The sequence below is a fragment of the Triturus cristatus genome, chromosome 2_2 (assembly GCF_964204655.1).
Source record: "Triturus cristatus chromosome 2_2, aTriCri1.1, whole genome shotgun sequence".
NCBI lineage: Eukaryota > Metazoa > Chordata > Amphibia > Caudata > Salamandridae > Triturus > Triturus cristatus.
This window is the reverse complement of record NC_140582.1, coordinates 597,102,250-597,121,218: the sequence shown is the minus strand read 5'-3', so window position 1 is coordinate 597,121,218 and position 18,969 is coordinate 597,102,250. Positions and strand designations below refer to the sequence as shown.

The 18,969-nt window shown below is 45.6% G+C and overlaps 1 protein-coding gene across 2 annotated transcripts in view; it reads left to right on the top strand.

The window, feature by feature from the left end:
• NAF1 (nuclear assembly factor 1 ribonucleoprotein) overlaps positions 1-18,689 on the top strand; it is a 127,181-nt gene extending 108,492 nt beyond the window's left edge. For both annotated transcript variants that reach the window (XM_085641773.1, XM_085641772.1), the window contains exon 9: positions 16,728-18,689. In XM_085641773.1, coding sequence (XP_085497899.1) covers positions 16,728-17,488 — 761 coding nt within the window. In that variant the 3' untranslated portion in view covers positions 17,489-18,689. The remainder of the gene's footprint in view (positions 1-16,727) is intronic.
• Positions 18,690-18,969: the final 280 nt, after the last annotated feature.

Genomic DNA, 18,969 nt, shown 5'->3' with positions numbered 1-18,969 from the left:
CCAAGCGGGGGCCGAGAAAAAGGGGGGGGGTCCCAAAACGTGTTTTCTCCATGTTATTTCCCATAGGAAACTTTAGACATGGCTACAGCTTGAACTGCTGTACGGAATTACACCAAATTTGGCAAAAAGCTGGTGCTTGGTTCAGAAAGCACTCTTTTTCTTAAATGGTGTAAATCCGTTCAGTAGCTGCTGAGAAAATAAAAAAAAATAAGTTTCGATATCTATGGCCGCGGTGGATCCGCGGACCCTGCTGACCACAAGCTGCTTTCTAATTGGCTGTCAACACTACAAACCAGGAGTGTTGGCAGCCATCTTGTGCCTCGGTAGAACCGAGGCACAAGTAAACAGTAAACCAAACGCGCAAAACAAGAAAAGGGGGCAGGGTAGAAACACCCTGACTCCCTAGGCCTGCTCAGGGGGTCCCACAAAGACCCCAAGGGCCCAAAAAAGCATTTACAAAAAATAAATCAGCCGAATTCGCACTGGGTGCGCGAATCCGGCAGAGAATTAAAAAAAAAATAAAAATAAAACGAAGGGCGGTCTACCGTGCTTTGTTTAATTGAAGCCCCCGGTGGGCCAGGTCCTGGGGGCAGTAAATGTGCAGGGGGGCCCCAATCCCCCCCACACTGCCCCGGGGACTGCCACCCCTGGGACTTTGCATAAATATTTGCGGGGGTGCACACGGCCCCCCACCCCGCAGCCCCGGGGACCGCCACACCCCGGGGCTTGTTTTTTTAAAGTTGGGGGGGCACTAAGGCCCCACCAAGCCCCGGGGACCGCCACCCCCGGGGCTTTCATTAATGATAAACGTGAGGGGGCACACCGCAGCCCCGGGGACTGCCACCCCCCAGGGCTTCTTTAAAAAAAATATATATATATTCACTGAAAAAACCATAGGTTTCACACGTTCTAGTTAGCTGGACATTTCACTCGTAAAAAACCATTGAAATTCCCCCGTTATAGTTAGTTCAGCTAACTATAACTCACGCGACCGCAATCCACTGCTGATGACGTCACATATTACATCACTGTATTCACTAAGATACTGTTAATAAGTCAGTTATACAATTAATTTTACAAAAAAAAACATCCATTTAGACACTTATTTATCCATTTAATCTTCCATTAACCTTTAGATATACATATATAAAAAATATTTTTTTTTCAGAAAGACACATATTCACTGGATGATGTCATCAGTGATGTCATGAGTAATGTCACTGACCATGTCATGAGTGATGTAATATGTGACGTCATCATCAGTGGATTGCGGTCGCGCGAGTTATAGTTAGCTATACTAACTATAACGGGGGAATTTCAATGGTTTTTTACGAGTGAAATGTCCAGCTAACTATAATATGTGTGAAACCTATGGTTTTTTCAGTGAATTTATAAGGTTTTTTAAATGCTAATTTATGTATGTACAATTATATTTTTTATATATTTATTTTACAATAAACTACCTATGTATATAGTTATAGATTTATAGATTGACTGTATCCTGTAATATGGAATGGCTCAGCTCTTTTTGTTTTTGAATTTGGATAAAGTTGAACAGCATAGTTAATATCTTCTATAAACTTATAAACAATTTAAAATAAATTTTTTTATTGGTTTTTAAGGGTTTTTCACCGTGCGCGCACCCTGCGATTCCTTCAGGGACCCCCTGACAAAGGCTAGGGGGTCAGGAACTCTCTACCCTGCCCCCTTTTCACGTTCTCCACCTTTCTTTTTCACTGCGACACAGAAAATGGCGTCTGACACTTCCTGATTTCGACCTATTCGAATGTTGACTGACATCTAACCACCAATCAGAATTACGCCCGCGCACATTTGGTGGGCGCACCGTGCGAGCACGGTAGGCGCATATAGATATTTATGTACTTTTAACTGCAATTTTCTCAGGAACTACTGAACAGATTGACGCCATATATGCAAAAGGCACATGCCTGACCTGAGGACTACCTCTTTGCCAAATTTCAAGTAATTCTGTTCAGCCGTTCGGGCTGTACCTTCGACTAAAGGTCCTTTGGGAAATTGCATGGGGAAAACGCGTTTTGGGACCCCCCTTTTTTCTCAGCCCCCGCTTGACGAATCACCCCGAGACTTTCAGGGTAGGAGCTGAGCGGAGCGCCCCATTAGTTCTGAAAATTTCGCGAGGATTCGTCAACCGGCGCCAAAGTTATTCAAAATAGAATTTTCAGATTTCCTATGGGAAATCGGTCCTAACTATAACTATCTACTGGCGACCGCCAGTAGATAAGGCCTCCCCAGGCCACTAATATTTAAATTTGGGGGTCCGGAACGGAACCCCGAGCCCCGGGGACCACAACCTCCCCGGGACTGTTCAGATGTTGGGAGGGGGGGGGGGCCACGCGGCCCCCCTCCTGAAGCCTGTGATGGCCCTGGGGACCGCCACTCCCCAGGGCCAGCTTCTGCAGAGTTCCGGGGTTCCCACCCCCGGGACACTGCAGTTTGCTATGGTAGGGCGGGAGGCTCGCGGCTCTCGCCCCGTCATAGCAAACTGTGGTTTGGATTTTGGAAGAGAGTAGGAAATCTACTCTCTTCCAAAATTCAAACCAGATTGCTTTTGCTAAGATGAAGTTCCCCGTGTTGAAAAGCAATGTCGGCTCCCACAGGCCTCGGGGAGCCAGCGGGCCCCGTGTGTGGATTGGGCCCCCCCCTCACGGTCCCCAACAGATAGGGCCGGCACCGGGGGATGGGGTCCCCGGGATCAGAAATGGCCCGGGAGGGGGCCACGCAGTCCCCCCTCCCCTACAAACATTTTTTACAAAAGGCAGGCCTGCCCCAGAGGATGGGGTCCCCGGGGCCATAATTGGCCTGAGGAGGGAGGTCACACACTCCCCTCCGAGGGGGGGAAAAAAAAAAAGCAAGCTCCGGGGGATGGGTACCCGGAGCCAATAGGGCCACGCAGCCCCCCTCCATTGGTCACGGGAAGGGGGCCCAGGTGGTCCCCTTCCTGTTAATATCGAAAATGGAGGGCAGGCCATGGGAGATGGGGTCCCCAGGGCCCAAAAAAAGTAAAAAGAAGGGGGGCCACACAACTCCCCTTCCCCCTCCAAAAATTACCAAACACATGCGATCGTGGCGGAGGCCCCGCCATCTCCCAGCAAAACTCTGCAAACGCGCCCTGTGGCGCTTTTTAAGTTAGGGAATTAATTCCCCATCAATACTGGTGGTCCCTGGGGGCTAAGTAGCCCACCAGGTACCTCCAGTAAGCGCCTCAGGGCTGCGTTGCAGAGAGGTGGTCCAGGCCGCGTGGTGTAAAAAGGGGCGTGGCCTGGGCCACCTCTCTGCAACGCAGCGCAGTGGCGCTTACTGGAGGTACCTGGTGGGCTAGTTGGCCCCCAGGGACCCTCCGGATTGAAGAGGAATTAATTCCCCAAGTTAAAACGCGCCACAGGGCGTGTTTGCACACATGTCACCTCAGGCCCTGCCCTCTCCTTTCACCACTGTGCAAACGCACCCCCTGGTGTGTTGTAAGTTGGGGAATTAATTCCCCTTGAATACTGAGGGTCCCTGGGTGCCAACTAGCCCACCAAGTACCTCCAGTATGCACCAGGGAGCTGCATTACAGAAAGGTGTTCAGAGGCCATGCCGCTTTTACACCTCTCTGCAACGCAGCTCTGTGATGCTTATTGGAGGTACCTCGTGGGCTAGTTTGACCCCAGGGACCCTTGGGATTCAAGGGGACTTAATCTCCCAACTTAAAACGCGACACGGGCGCATTTGCACAGTGGTGAAGGGAGGGGGCGGGGCCTGAGGTTACATGTGTGCAAACACGCCCTGTGGCATGTTTAAAGTTGGGCAATTAATTCCCTTTCAATCCTGAGGGCTCCTGGGGGCCAACTAGCCCACCAGCTGCTTCCAGTAAGTGCCACTGCGCTGCATTGCAGAGAGGTGGTCCAGGCCACGCCCCTTTTGACACCTCTGCAATGTAGCTCTATGGCGCTTACTGGAGGTACCTGGTAGGCTAGTTGGCCCCAGGGGCCCTCAGGATTGAAGCGGACGTTATCCCTCAACTTAAAACAGCCAAAGGGCGTGTTTGCATAAATGTCACCTCAGGCCCCCCTCCCTTCACCACTGTGCATACGCACCACATAGCGCGTTTTAAAAGGTAGTTTTAATCCCCCTGCCCTAATATGTTCTAGGGCCTTACAGAGGAGGTCATGCTAATCACAGGGGTACCCCAACGCATAGTGTTCCCTAGTGTATGTAGGTGTTTTCACTGTATTATAAGTGTCTTTTAGCATAGCACTGGCTCTAGGCCTGGTTAGTTAGTTAGTCAGTCAGTTACCACCAGTACCCGTCTGAAAAAGTTGTGGGCACAGGATGATTTTACAACAATGCCTCTTTCTGCTCCTCTGTTGGTTCTTTCTGCCCATATTCTGCTATTTCCTGCACTTTTCTTCGTCTTTGTGGACTTCTGTTGCTTCTTTCTGCATTTCTTTTGCTTTTTCTGTGATTTATTTCTTCTTTCTTCACATGTCCTACCTCTGTAGACATAGTTAGAAACTAGGATTTGAAAAACCTCTGAAATTCACTTAAAAAACCATAGGTTTCAGGCACGTTCTAGTTAGAAATTAGCATTTAAAAAACCTTAGAAATTCCCTGAAAAAACCATAGGTTTTAGGGAAAGTTATAGTTAGCTGGACATTTCACTCGTATAAAACCATAGAAATTCCCCCATTATAGTTAGTTCAGCTAACTATAACTCGCGCCCCCACAATGCACTGCTGATGACGTCACATATTACATCACTCATGACATGTATGCTGCATACTTGTTCATATTTTAAGTAGTTCGCACAGACATATATTTTAAAAACAAAGTTCCAAATACCCACCTTCTCTCATCAGTTAGCTTGCTGCCCCATCCACCTCCTCCCTCTCCTCGGTTGTCTGAATCCATGGACTAGCCTCCTCCTTCCTGCCATGCATGGTCTGATGTGCTGCCACTGCCCTCCATTTAGCATGATGTATCAGTCCACTCCTCCTGCCCTCCATTGCCCAATTCTATGGCCCATCATTGACCTCCTGCTTAGCATCTGTGCTTAGCTTGCTGCCCCTATTCTCCTTCCCCCCCCTGCCCTCCGATGTCTTTGTGCATGCCCCTGCTCCATCCTTTTTGCCCACCATGTTCCATGGACCTGCCACTCCAATCTACTCTGAGTGTTCTGTTGAGCTGCCACTCCCCTCCCACCTGCCTAGCATTGTCAGATGACTGTAACCTGTCCCTGCCACCTACACCCTGCCTGTCCACATGCCATGCCCCTATCCCCTTCCTCCTGTCCTCCATGGTCCATTTTACTGCCACACCCTTCTGCCCTCCCTGGTCTGTTGTGCTGCAACTGCTCCTCCTGCCTGCCCCAAGCGGTCTGTTGTGAGGCCCCTTCCCCTGAACTCTCTTGTCTGTGCCCAGGTCCTGACCCTCCCTTCTATCCTCCATGGTCCTTTGTGCATGCCCCTGCGCCCTCCTTCTTGCCCATCATAGCCATTGTGCTGCCACTAACCCTCCCGCTTGCCATGCATGGTTTTCTGTGCTGCCATGGCCCCTCCCACCTTCCCTGTGTGGTCAGCTAGCTGCCCCTGACCCCCTCCCACCTTCCCTCCATGGTCTGTGTGTATGCCATCATAGTCTCATTGTTGCTCTCCATGGTGTATCTTGTCTCTAGTGCCCATCCTGCCTGACCTCCATGGTCATCTTGCTGCTCCTGCCCCCTTGCCCCCAGCCCTCTGTTTCCATGTGTAGACCCCTATTCCCTCCCTCCTGGCTTGTCTGTTCCATTGTAATGCCCCTGATCCGTCCCTCCTGCCCTTTATGGTCTGTTATGCTGCAGCTTGCTCTCCTGTCTGTCCATTATGGTCCGCTAGCTACCATTGCCCCTTTCCCCTCTGTTCTCTGTTGGGAGTGGACAGGACCACATGGACAATTGCTTTCTATGGATTGTTGTGCTGCACTCACGTCCCGCATGCCCTGTGGTGTATTGTGCTGCTGCAAACCCTGATGCCTTCCCTGTAGGGTCAGTTTGGTGCACCTCTCCATGTCCCTCCTGTCCTCTGTTATCAGAGTCCATGTCCCTACCCCAATTCCTCCTGCCTACCATGATCCAATGTACCATACTTGTGAGCATTTTGAACTTGGTAAGAGGGAGATTTTGAAAAAAAAAAACTGGGGTATTGATTTTCCCCTTTGAGTTACATTGAAAAAGAGGAGATTGTAGACAGGAGACAGATCAAATAAAGCCCATTTGAGCTTAAAAACATTGGACGTTTCCTGGCTGAAACAGGTCTGTTGGCAGTGGTTGTACTACCACTGCCTCTTCTTTCTGCCCACAATGGTCTATTATATTTCCACAGCCTCTCTTGCCAGTCCTGTATTGTTGGTTTGTTGCCCCTGCCCCCATTTCCACTGCCCTCCGTAGTCTGTTGTGCTGCCACTGCCCTTCCTGCCTGCCCAGTGTGGTCAAATTGATGCATCTGCTCTCTCCTACCTGCCTTCAATTTTCAGAGTCCGTGCCCCAGTCCTCTGCCTCTCAACAGTATCTAACAGTACAAAGAGGTAGTCCTCAGTTCAGAGTCGTGCCTTTTGCTTAAATGGTATAAATCCATTCCGTAGTTCCTGAGAAAATTAGAGTTAAAAAGATAGATATATCTGGGCGGAGCCTTCCCACACTTCTCATCGTGAGATCTTACTGGCTGTCAGCACTTCATCCAAGAAGTGTTGGCAGCCATCTTGGGACCAATATACATGATAGCACCTCATTAAAAAGAATTGCAGTTTATAGAAGGTTTTAAGACTTTAGTTACATTTATAAATCATTTGTTGATTGGTACCATCGTCATTTTAGGAATTGTGGTGTGTTCTAAGGTGATTTTACCATGTGAAAAAGCCTTCTGCTGTGATATCATGAATCATGTTTGAGAGAAAACAATTTTCTCATGCTTTTCCCACAGAGGTTTGGAAGGTGATCTATAAGCTAAACTGAGAGCATATTTTCTGTAAATTCACATTATCTTTCTCAGTCATGTGAGAATGAAGTCTGACATTCTCAGTAAAACACGTACATCCAACAAGGGCAGAGACTGTCAGTTGATTCCTTTGTGTTCTACTGCAGCTTACCAGAGTGTTCTAAAGAACAACTAGAGCGCAACAGTCCTACTTATGACAAACGAATGGTACACCTGAAGCCATCTTGGTTGGAATAAAGTGGTAACTCTTAAAACATGTAATGTAAAAAAGAACAAAATGAGGGGGTTCATATTGCCATAGAAAGTATGATTAGTGCTGCAGAAAGAAAAATGAGGGCACATTTTGAGTGACTTCTCAAATCCTTTTATATTTCATAAACAAATTCTGACATGCAGACTGAAACATGCACTTTGAATACCAGCAGCAGACTTCCCTGGTGAGCAGTAGTTTTACTACAGTGATCTAATGAGCAACTAGAGTGCTAACATTCAGAATTTATGGCAAATGTGTGACACATCTGAATGCCTTCTTGATGGAACCAAAATAAAAAAACTGAAAGTATTCCCACTGAGGAGACTGCAGTAAATGAGGAAATTAGGAAACTTCATAACAAATAAATCTCCCAAGATGGCCACCAGAGACAAAAGAGCCCAATATTCCCAAATATCACCCAGATGTAGCCCAAGTATAGCCCAATGACAGAATGTCCCAGAGTGTTCTAACGAACAACTAGAGCGCTAACAGTCTTACTTATGACAAAAGTATGGCACACCTGAAGCCATCTTGATTGGAATAAACTGATAACACTTAAAACATTTAATTTAAAAAGGAACACAATGAGGGGGTTCATTCTGCCATAGAAATTATGATTAGTGCTGAAGAAAGAAAAATTAGGGCACATTTTGAGTGACTTCTCAAATCCTCTTCTATTTCATTAAAAAATTCTGATATGCAGACTGAAACATGCACTTTTAATACCAGCAGCAGACTTCCGTGGTGAGCAGTAGCTTTACTACAGTGATCTAATGAGCAACTAGAGTGCTAACATTCAGAATTTATAGCAAATGTGTGACATATCTGAATACCTTCTTGATGGAATCAAAGTAAAAAACTGAAAGCATTTCCTACTGAGGAGACTGCAGTAAATGAGCAAATTAGGATACTTCATAACAAATTTCCCAAGATGGCCACCAGAGACAAAAGAGCCCAAATGCAGCACAAATATCACCCAGATGTAGCCCACATGTAGCCCAATGACAGAAGTGTGCAAAACACTTATGTTTGTGTATTTGCAGTTTTATATAGTGCAGACTTGTCAGGTATTGGAGTGCTTTACATGAGCATTGGTTACATCACACAAGATCAAATTCATTTTGGTTGTAGACATGGGGAGATGAAGTGATTTGACCAGAATCACAGAATGTTGAGCTGAAGCAGAAACTCCAACCTGGTTCCCCAGTTGCAAAGTCTGTAGCTCTGGAAGTAACACCACATCCTCTCCCCTAAGTGAAACATTTAATCAAGTGGTCAACTGGATACAAAAACATAAAGATTACTAATAATTTAAAAGTTCTTTGTCGCTCTTTGAAAACTCAGAAAATATGTCCTCATTTTAGTTTTTTAGAGCACTAACCATAATTTTGATGCAAATAAGACCCTCTCATATATGTAATTTTTAAAGGAAATACTCTAGGTATTACAGTTTTGATTACATCAAGATGACGTCAGGCGTTCCACATTTTTGTAATAAATATAGAATGTTAGCAATCTAGTTGTTCATTGGGATACTGTTGAGAGGCAGAGGCCAGGGGCACGGACTCTGAAAATTGAAGGCAGGTAAGAGAGTGCAGAGGCAACAATTTGACCACACTGGGCAGGCAGGAAGGGCAGTGGCAGCACAACCGACTATGGAGGGCAGTGGAAAGGGGGGCAGGGGCAACAAACCAACAATACAGAACTGGCAAGAGAGGCTGTGGCAATATAGTAGACCATTGTGGGCAGAAAGAAGAGGCAGTGGTAGTACAACCATACATGCCAACAGACCCGTTTCAGCCCGGAAACGTCCAATGTTTTTAAGCTCAAATGAGCTTTATTTGATCTGTCTCCTGTCTACAATCTCATCTTTTTCAATGTAACTCAAAGGGGAAAATCAATACCCCAGTTTATTTTTTCAAAATCTCCCTCTTATCAAGTTCAAAATATTCGCAAGTATGGTACATTGGATCATGGTAGGTAGGAGGAATTGGGGTAGGGACATGGACTCGGATAACAGAGGACAGGAGGGACATGGAGAGGTGCACCAAACTGACCCTACAGGGCAGGCATCAGGGTTTGCAGCAGCACAATACACCCCACAGCGCATGCGGGACGGGAGTGCAGCACAACAATCCATAGAAAGCAATAGGGCGGGGACAGGACCATGCACATGGACAACAGAGAACAGAGGGGAAAGAGGCAATGGTAGCTAGCTGACCATAATGGACAGACAGGAGAGAAAGCTGCAGCATAACAGACCATAAAGAGCAGGAGGGACGGATCAGGGGCATTACAATGGAACAGACAAGCCGGGAGGGAATAGGGGTCTGCACATGGAAATAGAGGGCTGGGGGCAAGAGGGCAGGAGCGCAAGATGACCATGGAGGGCAGGCAGGATGGGCACTAGAAACCAGACACACCATGGAGAGCAACAATGAGACTATGATGGCATACACACAGACCATGGAGGGAAGGGGTCAGGGGCAGCTAGCTGACCACACAGGTAAGGTGGGAGGGGCCATGGCAGCACAGAAGACCATGCATGGCAAGCGGGAGGGTTAGTGGCATCACAATGGCTATGATGGGCAAGAAGGAGGGTGCAGGGGCATGCATAAAGGACCATGGAGGATAGAAGGGAGGGTCGGGACCTGGGCACAGACAAGAAAGTTCAGGGGAAGGGGGCCTCACAACAGACCGCGCGGGGCAGGCAGGAGGAGCAGTTGCAGCACAACAGACCAGGGAGGGCAGAAGGGTGTGGCAGTAAAATGGACCATGGAGGACAGGAGAAAGGGGATAGGGGCATGGCATGTGGACAGGCAGGGTGGAGGTGGCAGGGACAGGTTACAGTCATCTGACAATGCTAGGCAGGTGGGAGGGGAGTGGCAGCTCAACAGAACACTCAGAGTAGATTGGAGTGGCAGGTCCATGGAACATGGTGGGCAAAAAGAATGGAGCAGCGGCATGCACAAAGACATCGTAGGGCAGGGGGAAGGAGAATAGGGGCAGCAAGCTAAGCACAGAGGCTAAGCAGGAGGTCAATGATGGGCCATAGAATTGGACAATGGAGGGCAGGAGGAGTGGACTGGTACATCATGCTAAATGGAGGGCAGTGGCAGCACATCAGACCATGCATGGCAGGAGGGAGGAGGCTAGTCCATGGATTCAGACAACAGAGGATAGGGAGGAGGTGGATGGGACAGCAAGCTAACTGTTCAGAGAAGGTGGGTATTAGGAACTTTATTGTTTTTAAAATGTGTGTCTGTGCGAACTACTTAAAATATGAACAAGTATGCAGCATAATCTCACTTTTATTCCGGCAGAAGAGGACGTTTGTGACTGTGACTCCGGGCTCACTTGGCAGAAACACCCCCTGACCCTCCACCCTCCATCGCAAAATGTAATGCCCGTGAAAAGGGTAGGTGGACGCAGTGTTATATAGAACATAGTCCTGAGAGCACGATTGAAAATGAAAACTAGATATAGTATATGGTATAAACTATGCACCAAAAAGTGTGATATAAGATGAACCGGGCGTGAAATATAATATGCAATACATTGTGCGCAATGACAGATTCATTGGAGAGAGCGAGATAGCACAGGCACTAGCGCGTGCTATGCGATATGCGCCTTGGAGTGTAATATGCACAGGGCAGTGTTGTGTAACCTAACTAGTCTCTAAAGTTGTAATATAAAATATGTGCTGGGGAGTGTAACGTTGCATATGCACTGTGACAAAGATATGGATCCCAGATTGTAATATGTATGGCATAGCACTGTGCGTTATAACTAGGGCTCCCGGTTTTATGGTATTTATTTTTTTGCCATTTCCGTCTGTATTTATCCATATTTATTTTTGGGGCTTTTTTTCTGTATTTATCCATATTTATTTTTGCCACAAGCAAAAGGCGACGCTACAGCTAGTATTTTTCCACATTTATTTACATTGACAAGGTACACCTGCGCCCGGTTGTTTTTGGGCAACACAATACATTCAGCTGAAAACTTTGCCATTGTGGTACAAGCACATGTGCATTTCAAGAGACTTTGAGGACATTGAGGCTCTTTCTGGTTTGTTAATGAAGTGAAGACCACTGAAAACCCGTTCAATGTTTGCTGATGATACCAGAATGACCAAAATATTCTGTTAAAGCTTCACCCCTCTGAAACCCGCCCCAGAGGCCTTAACAAAACCATGTAATAAACCCCTCACTCCGAAGCCGGCAGACAGGAAACATTTACTATGAACTTGCACAGAAGCCAAATTCACAACTCTGAGACATTTCTATAGTCTGAGAATGCATGCGCTTGTGCACTTCTTCAAAGTACTTCTGAATATAAAAGGTCACATACGTCCACAATGTTTTTGTAACAGGACATTGTGCCCCGGCAGTCAGGTTTTATAACAAGGCACTGGAGGGTTACGTAGGTATACCTTGATAGTAATCTGTTTTTACCCACGTACTTTCCCAAATCAATCTTGCCGCACAACAGTGTTGTATTGATTCAAAACCTTCACAACAAAAAGTATGAAGATACTTCACACATTTTGGGGTTCATTGACGAGCCCCTATTTAAATATGGCATTAAAATGCGAATAAAACATTTTCCGCTTCAACTCTTTGGGTACTGTGCACAAACATGTAAAGAAAACATGGAGGGGGGAGAGGACGTCTGGTGACTTTGGAGCTGAGGAACTGGGTTCGATCGAGCCTGGGCGTTGGCTCAGCATCCTGTGATTCTGGGCAAATCACTTAATCTCCCTGTGCCTGTGTGTGGCTTTTTACTGTAAGGATAGTGAAAGAAACGTAAGCCTGGATTTAGTCACAGCCCTGACTGCACATTGCATGGATCTTGGAGGGCAATACATTTTTACTATCCGAAAACTTGAAAATATAAACCCAACAGTTTGATGTCAATTGGTCTTCACCACATGACATTGAGAAAACATTTTTAGCCTCATGGGGTCTAAACAAACGGGAAAATTCATTGACCTCAACTTTCAGCAAAGAACATTCGCCAGCATTTGTACAATTCGTTACCCGACTCCTGCCCATGTGCTGCACTCTGAAATTATGTTGAAGCATTGACAACTAAGGCACACTTCATTTAAAAGAACTATAGTCACTGCCTAAGCCTCAGTGAGGATACTCTGAGACACAGAAATTAGAAATGCAAGTAAACGGGCAGCATTTCTTTAAGTAGATTCAACTGCCTTCAAAAAGACCAAGGAAGTAATTTAATTCTGAAACATTCTCTTCTCACCTACATGGCCTCCGCAAGACCCTTCCTAGAAATGTAGCTTCATGTAGATTACAGCACTACAGAAGGAATGCTCTTTTTGCATTTTGAGGACCCTCTATGGATGCTACACAGATATTATCAAACCCGACAGCTTCCAACGAGCAGTCGTCGAAATGCAAAAAAAGGCATTTCTTTCTTTAAACATGGCACGCAGAATAACTTAAATTTAGGGCATAACTCGAAGCTATACTACATGGCATGGTAAAAGAAAGAAATACCCTTTTTGCATTTTGACCCACGACCAGCCCCTACGTGGATGCTTGTGCTGGCTAGTTCACGCCGGCTTCCCAGAGGAATCCATCCAGGAGTTGTCAAGATGCAAAGGCTATTATTTCTTTCTTTAAACATGACAAGTGTAATCGCTTCACCTTGTGTACTAAGGTGAGCGATTCTGCGTGTCATGTTCTAAGACAGAAACACCTGGGCCTCTTGTGCATTTTGACTTCCACCCCGGCGCCCGCTCACACTTGTGGGGCCCAGAAGGAAAGGAGAAGAGCCTATGCAAAGGGGGCGGTAGGGGCAGGAGAAGTGCCAATACGATGGGGCTGTGCCCGCATCACAATAAAGCAAATACAGCAAAGCACAAGGATAATATTCCATAATAATGAATATAGTATGCATACATGCCAACATTTCAGAGGAGCAAAGTGGGAGATTAAAAAAAAAATCGGGAGAATGGGGCCTTGAATCGGGTTACTGTCATGTAGGGGCTTTGGAAGTGTGCAGCTGCAGGACTGGACATTTGAAACGCAAATGCACTTTGTTTTCTTACCTTTCAGAAGCATGGCGCGCAATGGCAGAGAGAGGGTGATGCAAGAGTTGTGCACTGGCCTGGCAGGTTGCTGGCAGTGCGTACCTCCCACCCCCCCCCCCCCCCCCCCCCCCCACGTTTGTGGCAGCCCGGGCTGATACAGCTTACACACAGCCGCCCCCGAGCACTTCACAGGTCTTTAAAAGACCATTCGCTTGTTAATGGGGCTTTGTTGGTTGTTCACCCCTTCTAGAGCCCCTGCATCGCCAATCCGACTATTGCTGGATGAATTAGCACGTTACACAATACTGCCCTGTCAGCTAAAACCCAGAGGCATCGGGTTTTTGCTTGCAGGAATCGGGAGGCAGGAGACTAGCGCGGCAACATTTACTCATATTTTACCGTTTATAAATATAAATACAGACAAAGGAAATATCGATTTCCGTCTGTATTTATATGTATAAATCCGTAAATACGGAAAACCGGGAGCCCTAGTTATAACACAGGCATCGAGGAAGGCACGTTAGTTGGGGTAATATAACCCGTGCGAAGGCGGTGTTACAGTGCACATGGGCTAGAGAGTGTCATACCATACGCACTAGCTGGTGGAATACAACACAGAGGTGTGAGGCACTCGGCGGGCACTGGTGGGTGTAACACAGCATTGGGCTCAGCCAGGAGCACGCTGTGACTCAAGTGAGGTTCATCTCCTTTCCAGAGCGTAAAATAAAAAGTATTACACATCCGGCGGTGGATGTGTGTTTTATTAACCGTGAGGGGGGTTTCTTGCATAGTTTGGTTGAATTTTTGTCGAATCCCCTTTGAATGGATTGGTGTGCGTGTATATTAAATGTGCCCGTCAATAGCTACCCATGTTTGTATAAATAAACGACAAGGGAGTACCCACCGGTGGGGGCGCCGGGATTAGGCACGGTAGGGCGTCAGACACGTCAGAGCTTCACTAGCGGTGTGAATACATTCCATGTGGATTCATTCTATGCATAGTCGCCTTTTAATTGAATATCACGCAAATCGTCATGGTAATAGGTACATACGGTTTGTCCAGCATGTCTTAGGTGTTTCTATAAAGTATTTTTTTTTTTACAATAATAAAAAACAAAGGCCGGCCCCGGGGGATGGGGTCCCCGGGGCCATAAGAGGCCTGAGGAGGGGGGCAACGCAGCCCCCTCCTAAAGAATATTTTTTTTAAAAAAGGCCATGACCTGGGGGTTGAGGTCCCCGGGGCCGATTAAGGCCTTGGGAGGGCCAAATTTATTTTTTTCTACAAAAAAAATTAGGGTGCAGGCCCTGGGGGATGGGGTTCCCAGGGCCAGTAAATTAGAAAAAGAAGGGGGGCCACACAGCCCTCCTTAATAAAATGAATAAAAAACCGGCATCGCGCCGGAGGTCACGCCCCCTCATTGCAGCACTCTGCAAACGCGCCCCCTGGCCAGTTGTAAGTTGGGGAATTAATTCCCCTTCAATACTGAGGGTCCATGAGGGCCAACTAGCCCAACAGGTATCTCCAGTATGCGCCAGGGAGCTGCGTTGCAGACAGGTGTTCTGAGGCCATGCCCTCTTTTACACCACTGTGCAACGCAGCTCTGTGGCGCTTACTGGAGGTACCTAGTGGGCTAGTTTGACCCTAGGGACCCTTAGGATTCAAGGGGACTTAATCTCTCAACTTAGAACGGCCACAGGGCGCGTTTACCGACGGGGCCTGAGGTGACGTGTGCAAACACGCCCTGTGTCGCGTTTTAAGTTGGGGAAATAATTCCCTTTCAATCCTGAGGGACCCTGGTGGCCAACTAGCCCACCAGGTGTTTCCAGTAAGCGCCACTGCTCTGCGTTGCAGAGGTGGTGCAGGCCGTGCCCCTTTTTACACCTCTCTGCAATGGCGCTTACTGGACGTACCTAGTGGGCTATTTTGCCCCTAGGGATCCTCCGGATTCAAGGGGACTTAATCTCCCAACTTAATAAACGGCCACAGGGCGTGTTTACACGGTGGGGAAGGGAGGGGACGGGGCCTGAGGTGACGTGTGCAAACACGCCCTGTGGCGTGTTTTAAGAGGTAGTTTTAATCCCCTGCCCTATTATATACTAGGGGCTTCCAGAGGAGGTCATGCTGATCACAGGGGGACCCCAACGCATAGTGTTCCCTAGTGTATGTAGGTGTTTTCACTGTATTCTGAGTGTCTTAACATAGCACTGGCTCTAGGACTGGTTAGTCAGACTTAGTTACCACCAGTATCCATCTGAAAAAGTTGAGGGTACAGGATGATTTTGCAACAAGTCTTCTTTCTGCTCTTCTGTTTGTTCTTTCTGCACGTTATCCTTCTTCCTGCACTTTTCTGGGTCTTTGAGGACTTCTGTTGCTTCTTTCTGCATTTCTTTTTTTTCTTTCTGTGCGTTTTTTCTTCTTTCTTCACATGTCCTAGCTCTGTACGCATAGTTAGAAATTAGCATGTGATGTCATGAGTGATGTCACTGACCATGTCATGAGTGATGTAATATGTGACGTCATCAGCAGTGCATTGCGGGCGCGCAAGTTATAGTTAAGTATAACGGGGGGAATTTCAATGGTTTTGTACGAGTGAAAAGTCCAGCTAACTAGAACGCCCCTGAAACCTATGGTTTTTTCAGTGAATATATATATATATATCTTTGTCTTATGAGAAACTGAATGGTTTCTGCGACCTAACAAGTCGATGTTATGATCTTTAATTTGTTCTCTCACTTGGGTTGTTTCCATAATTTGTTGTCTCATGTCAGATGTTCCCAACTTCATGCTGTGGGTATGTGTTTTTTTTAAATGTTTTCGGCAATTTTGCCAGTAAATTGAAGGTACCCTGAGGAACGTTTTGGTCTGTTAAAAGCCACAAAAGATGTTGTCTAGACCCTCCCCAATAAATTTCTCGTAAAGTTGCATAGAATATATATATATATGCAAGGATAATTTAATTTAACAATATTTTTGCCAAGAAAGCCAAGTTGTATTTGCCTAATTTTATTTATTTGTAAAATGATAAACAATTTTCATTATTTTTCCACATACAATAAGTAAAAAGAGTAACCAAATTTCAGTAACCAACCCACAATCGTGAATTGAATACTGACATTGTCGTTGTTTCATAAAGTATCATCATGTTGAAAAGGAAGACCCGATTAAGCAGATATGCCCAGATCATAAACATTTTACTGTGTTCTCACCCTTAACTAATTATAATATTTGAAAACCTTGTATCGTAAACGAGTGAAGCCAGTTTCAGATTACGCTTTTCGTTTGTAATTACATTTGTGTCAAAATATGAAAATGCTCATAATGTAAAAAAGCTCTTGACTTAGTTGTAGATACATTTTAGGAACATGAATGCATATTTTTGTTTTTTTTATTTCTCTTCTAAGTTATGTTTTCTCTTTCAAACAGGCAATTCTGAAGTGAATGAAAAGCAAAATCCTCAACAGTGCCCTTCTTCACAAGTGCTACGCAACAGTCCTGGTTTCTCACAGAAGAAGTTTGCTAATAAAGCACACAATGAATCTAGACAGCATAGCAGTTCATATCCCTCACACCAATACAGCAATCCGAAACTGGCATGTTCAAGAGATTTTCCTTCAAACAAGTGGAACCAGAGACCCAATATGTGCCCACCACATTATCGGCAAGGATTTACTGTAAAGCAAGAACAAAATACTTTACGGAACCAGGTGTATTACTCAGCCTGTGAAACAATGTGGCAAAGTTCGCCCCCACCTATAAATACAAACATGAGTTGGCCACAGCATAACATGCCACATTATTATAACCAACCGTACTCCGTGCCTCCACCACCACCCCCTCCACCACCTTTAGCCCCAATGTCTGCAACAGAAAGCCCTTATCAATCCCATAGCCACCAATTCTCAACAATTCCTCCACCAACTCATCAACTTTTACATACACATCAGTTCCCATCACTGCCCCCTCCATCAACCCCACCGCATCCATCTACTTCCACTTCCCACTCATATAACCCTTCATATTCATCCATGCCACAATATTTCTCATCAATGCCTCCACCACTATCTCCACATCATTCCTCACATTTGCAGAGTCCTCCATTTTCATCAATGCTTTTGTCGCCTCCACCACCACCACCACCACCTCCTCCTCCTCCAAGTGATTTCAATTCCTCTCCTCAATGTTAATCTTAATGGAGCCTTTCCGAAAAGTCAGAAAAGTATGAAGAGTTAATTGCCACTCCCAATGAAATGTGTTTGGTTAATCTGCAGCTTTCTTTTTAAACCGGTTATTCTTTCCCTCTTATTCAAAATAATCATTTCTAGGTCAAAAAATACTTTTTTTTAAAGCTGTAAACACTAGATTTTCAGAATATTTGCTATCAGTTGCTTATTTTTGGGTAAAGGCAGTGAGAGATATTAGAGATGACCTACAAAAAATTGTTTTTCAAAATATCTGTTTCTATTTGTTGGCCAGTGCCAGCCTCGTATGTTGGGTGCATAGCAGTTCAATGAGTGTACAGTCATATATCCATGCTCTTGTGCCCTGAATCGAATTAAAAAAAAAAAAAAGTGCTCTTAAGTTAGATATTGGGGGAGGATTCAGCCCTTGTGCTCCGAAATATAAGACTGTTTAGATGCAGCTATTCTGCTATTTAGATGTCTGAATCCATGTCCTTTATAGAAGCTTGCCAAAGGAGTGACCATATGTGTTACCTGATTGCAAGATGCGTGGTTGACGAGACAGGGCAACTGTAGAGCCCATCATTTTTTAACTGGTGGTAGCACCTCCCTTTTTCTAATTTTCTTTTCCTTGCGTTAGAGGGTCAATTTAGGTTGCTATTCCTCTGATATTCTTGCGCATTACAAATGCTTATTAAAAGAATGCTGTGGAGAGCTCATAGGCGCTCCAAATCCCAGGAAGTGGAAACACCAGTCAAATCACAACTGCACCATGGGAATTCCAGCAGTGCCTAGCATTGCCTTCTCTCGGGTACTTGGAAGAACAGATGAGCAGATTTGCTCCTTGGCCAGGATTTGTGTTATAAGTTTTCCTTCCTGTTAGGTATTTAAAAAGACAATTCTATGCCGCAACTGGGAATATGTGAGGTTGTAAACAGTGTGATGAATTTTTTGTCATGATGTAGCTGCTTTACATACAACTTGCGAGTAGAACTGTTTTATTTTTTTCGTTTTTGCTCGACTGATCCTTCAGTTTACAAGGTCCTTTAACAATGTCTGAAGTTGGTTTCCTTTCTTACTAAGCTGAATGAAAGTTTTCACAACAGTAGTTTAAGGAACAACGATTTTTGAAATGAGTAGAACAATGTCAAATTAACTTGCATTACATTTTGAAAATTTGCCAAATAGAAATATGTTTTTACTTGAATATGTATTCATTCTGTTTTGGTTCAGCTTTGTCAGTGATGTATTAAGTACCTATATATAAAAACACTCGATGAACACAACGGCTCTTTTTAGAGCCAACCAACATCTAAACACTTAAATTTGATTTTTAATTCTATTTTTTTTATGAATTTATTGCCGCCGTGCGCGCACCGTGCGTGCACTCCGCGGTATTTATTAAAATTTGTTGGTTTTTTTTTTGGGACCTAAGGGGTCTTTCTTGGTCCCCCTGAGAAGGCCTAGGGGGTCAGGAACTCTCTACC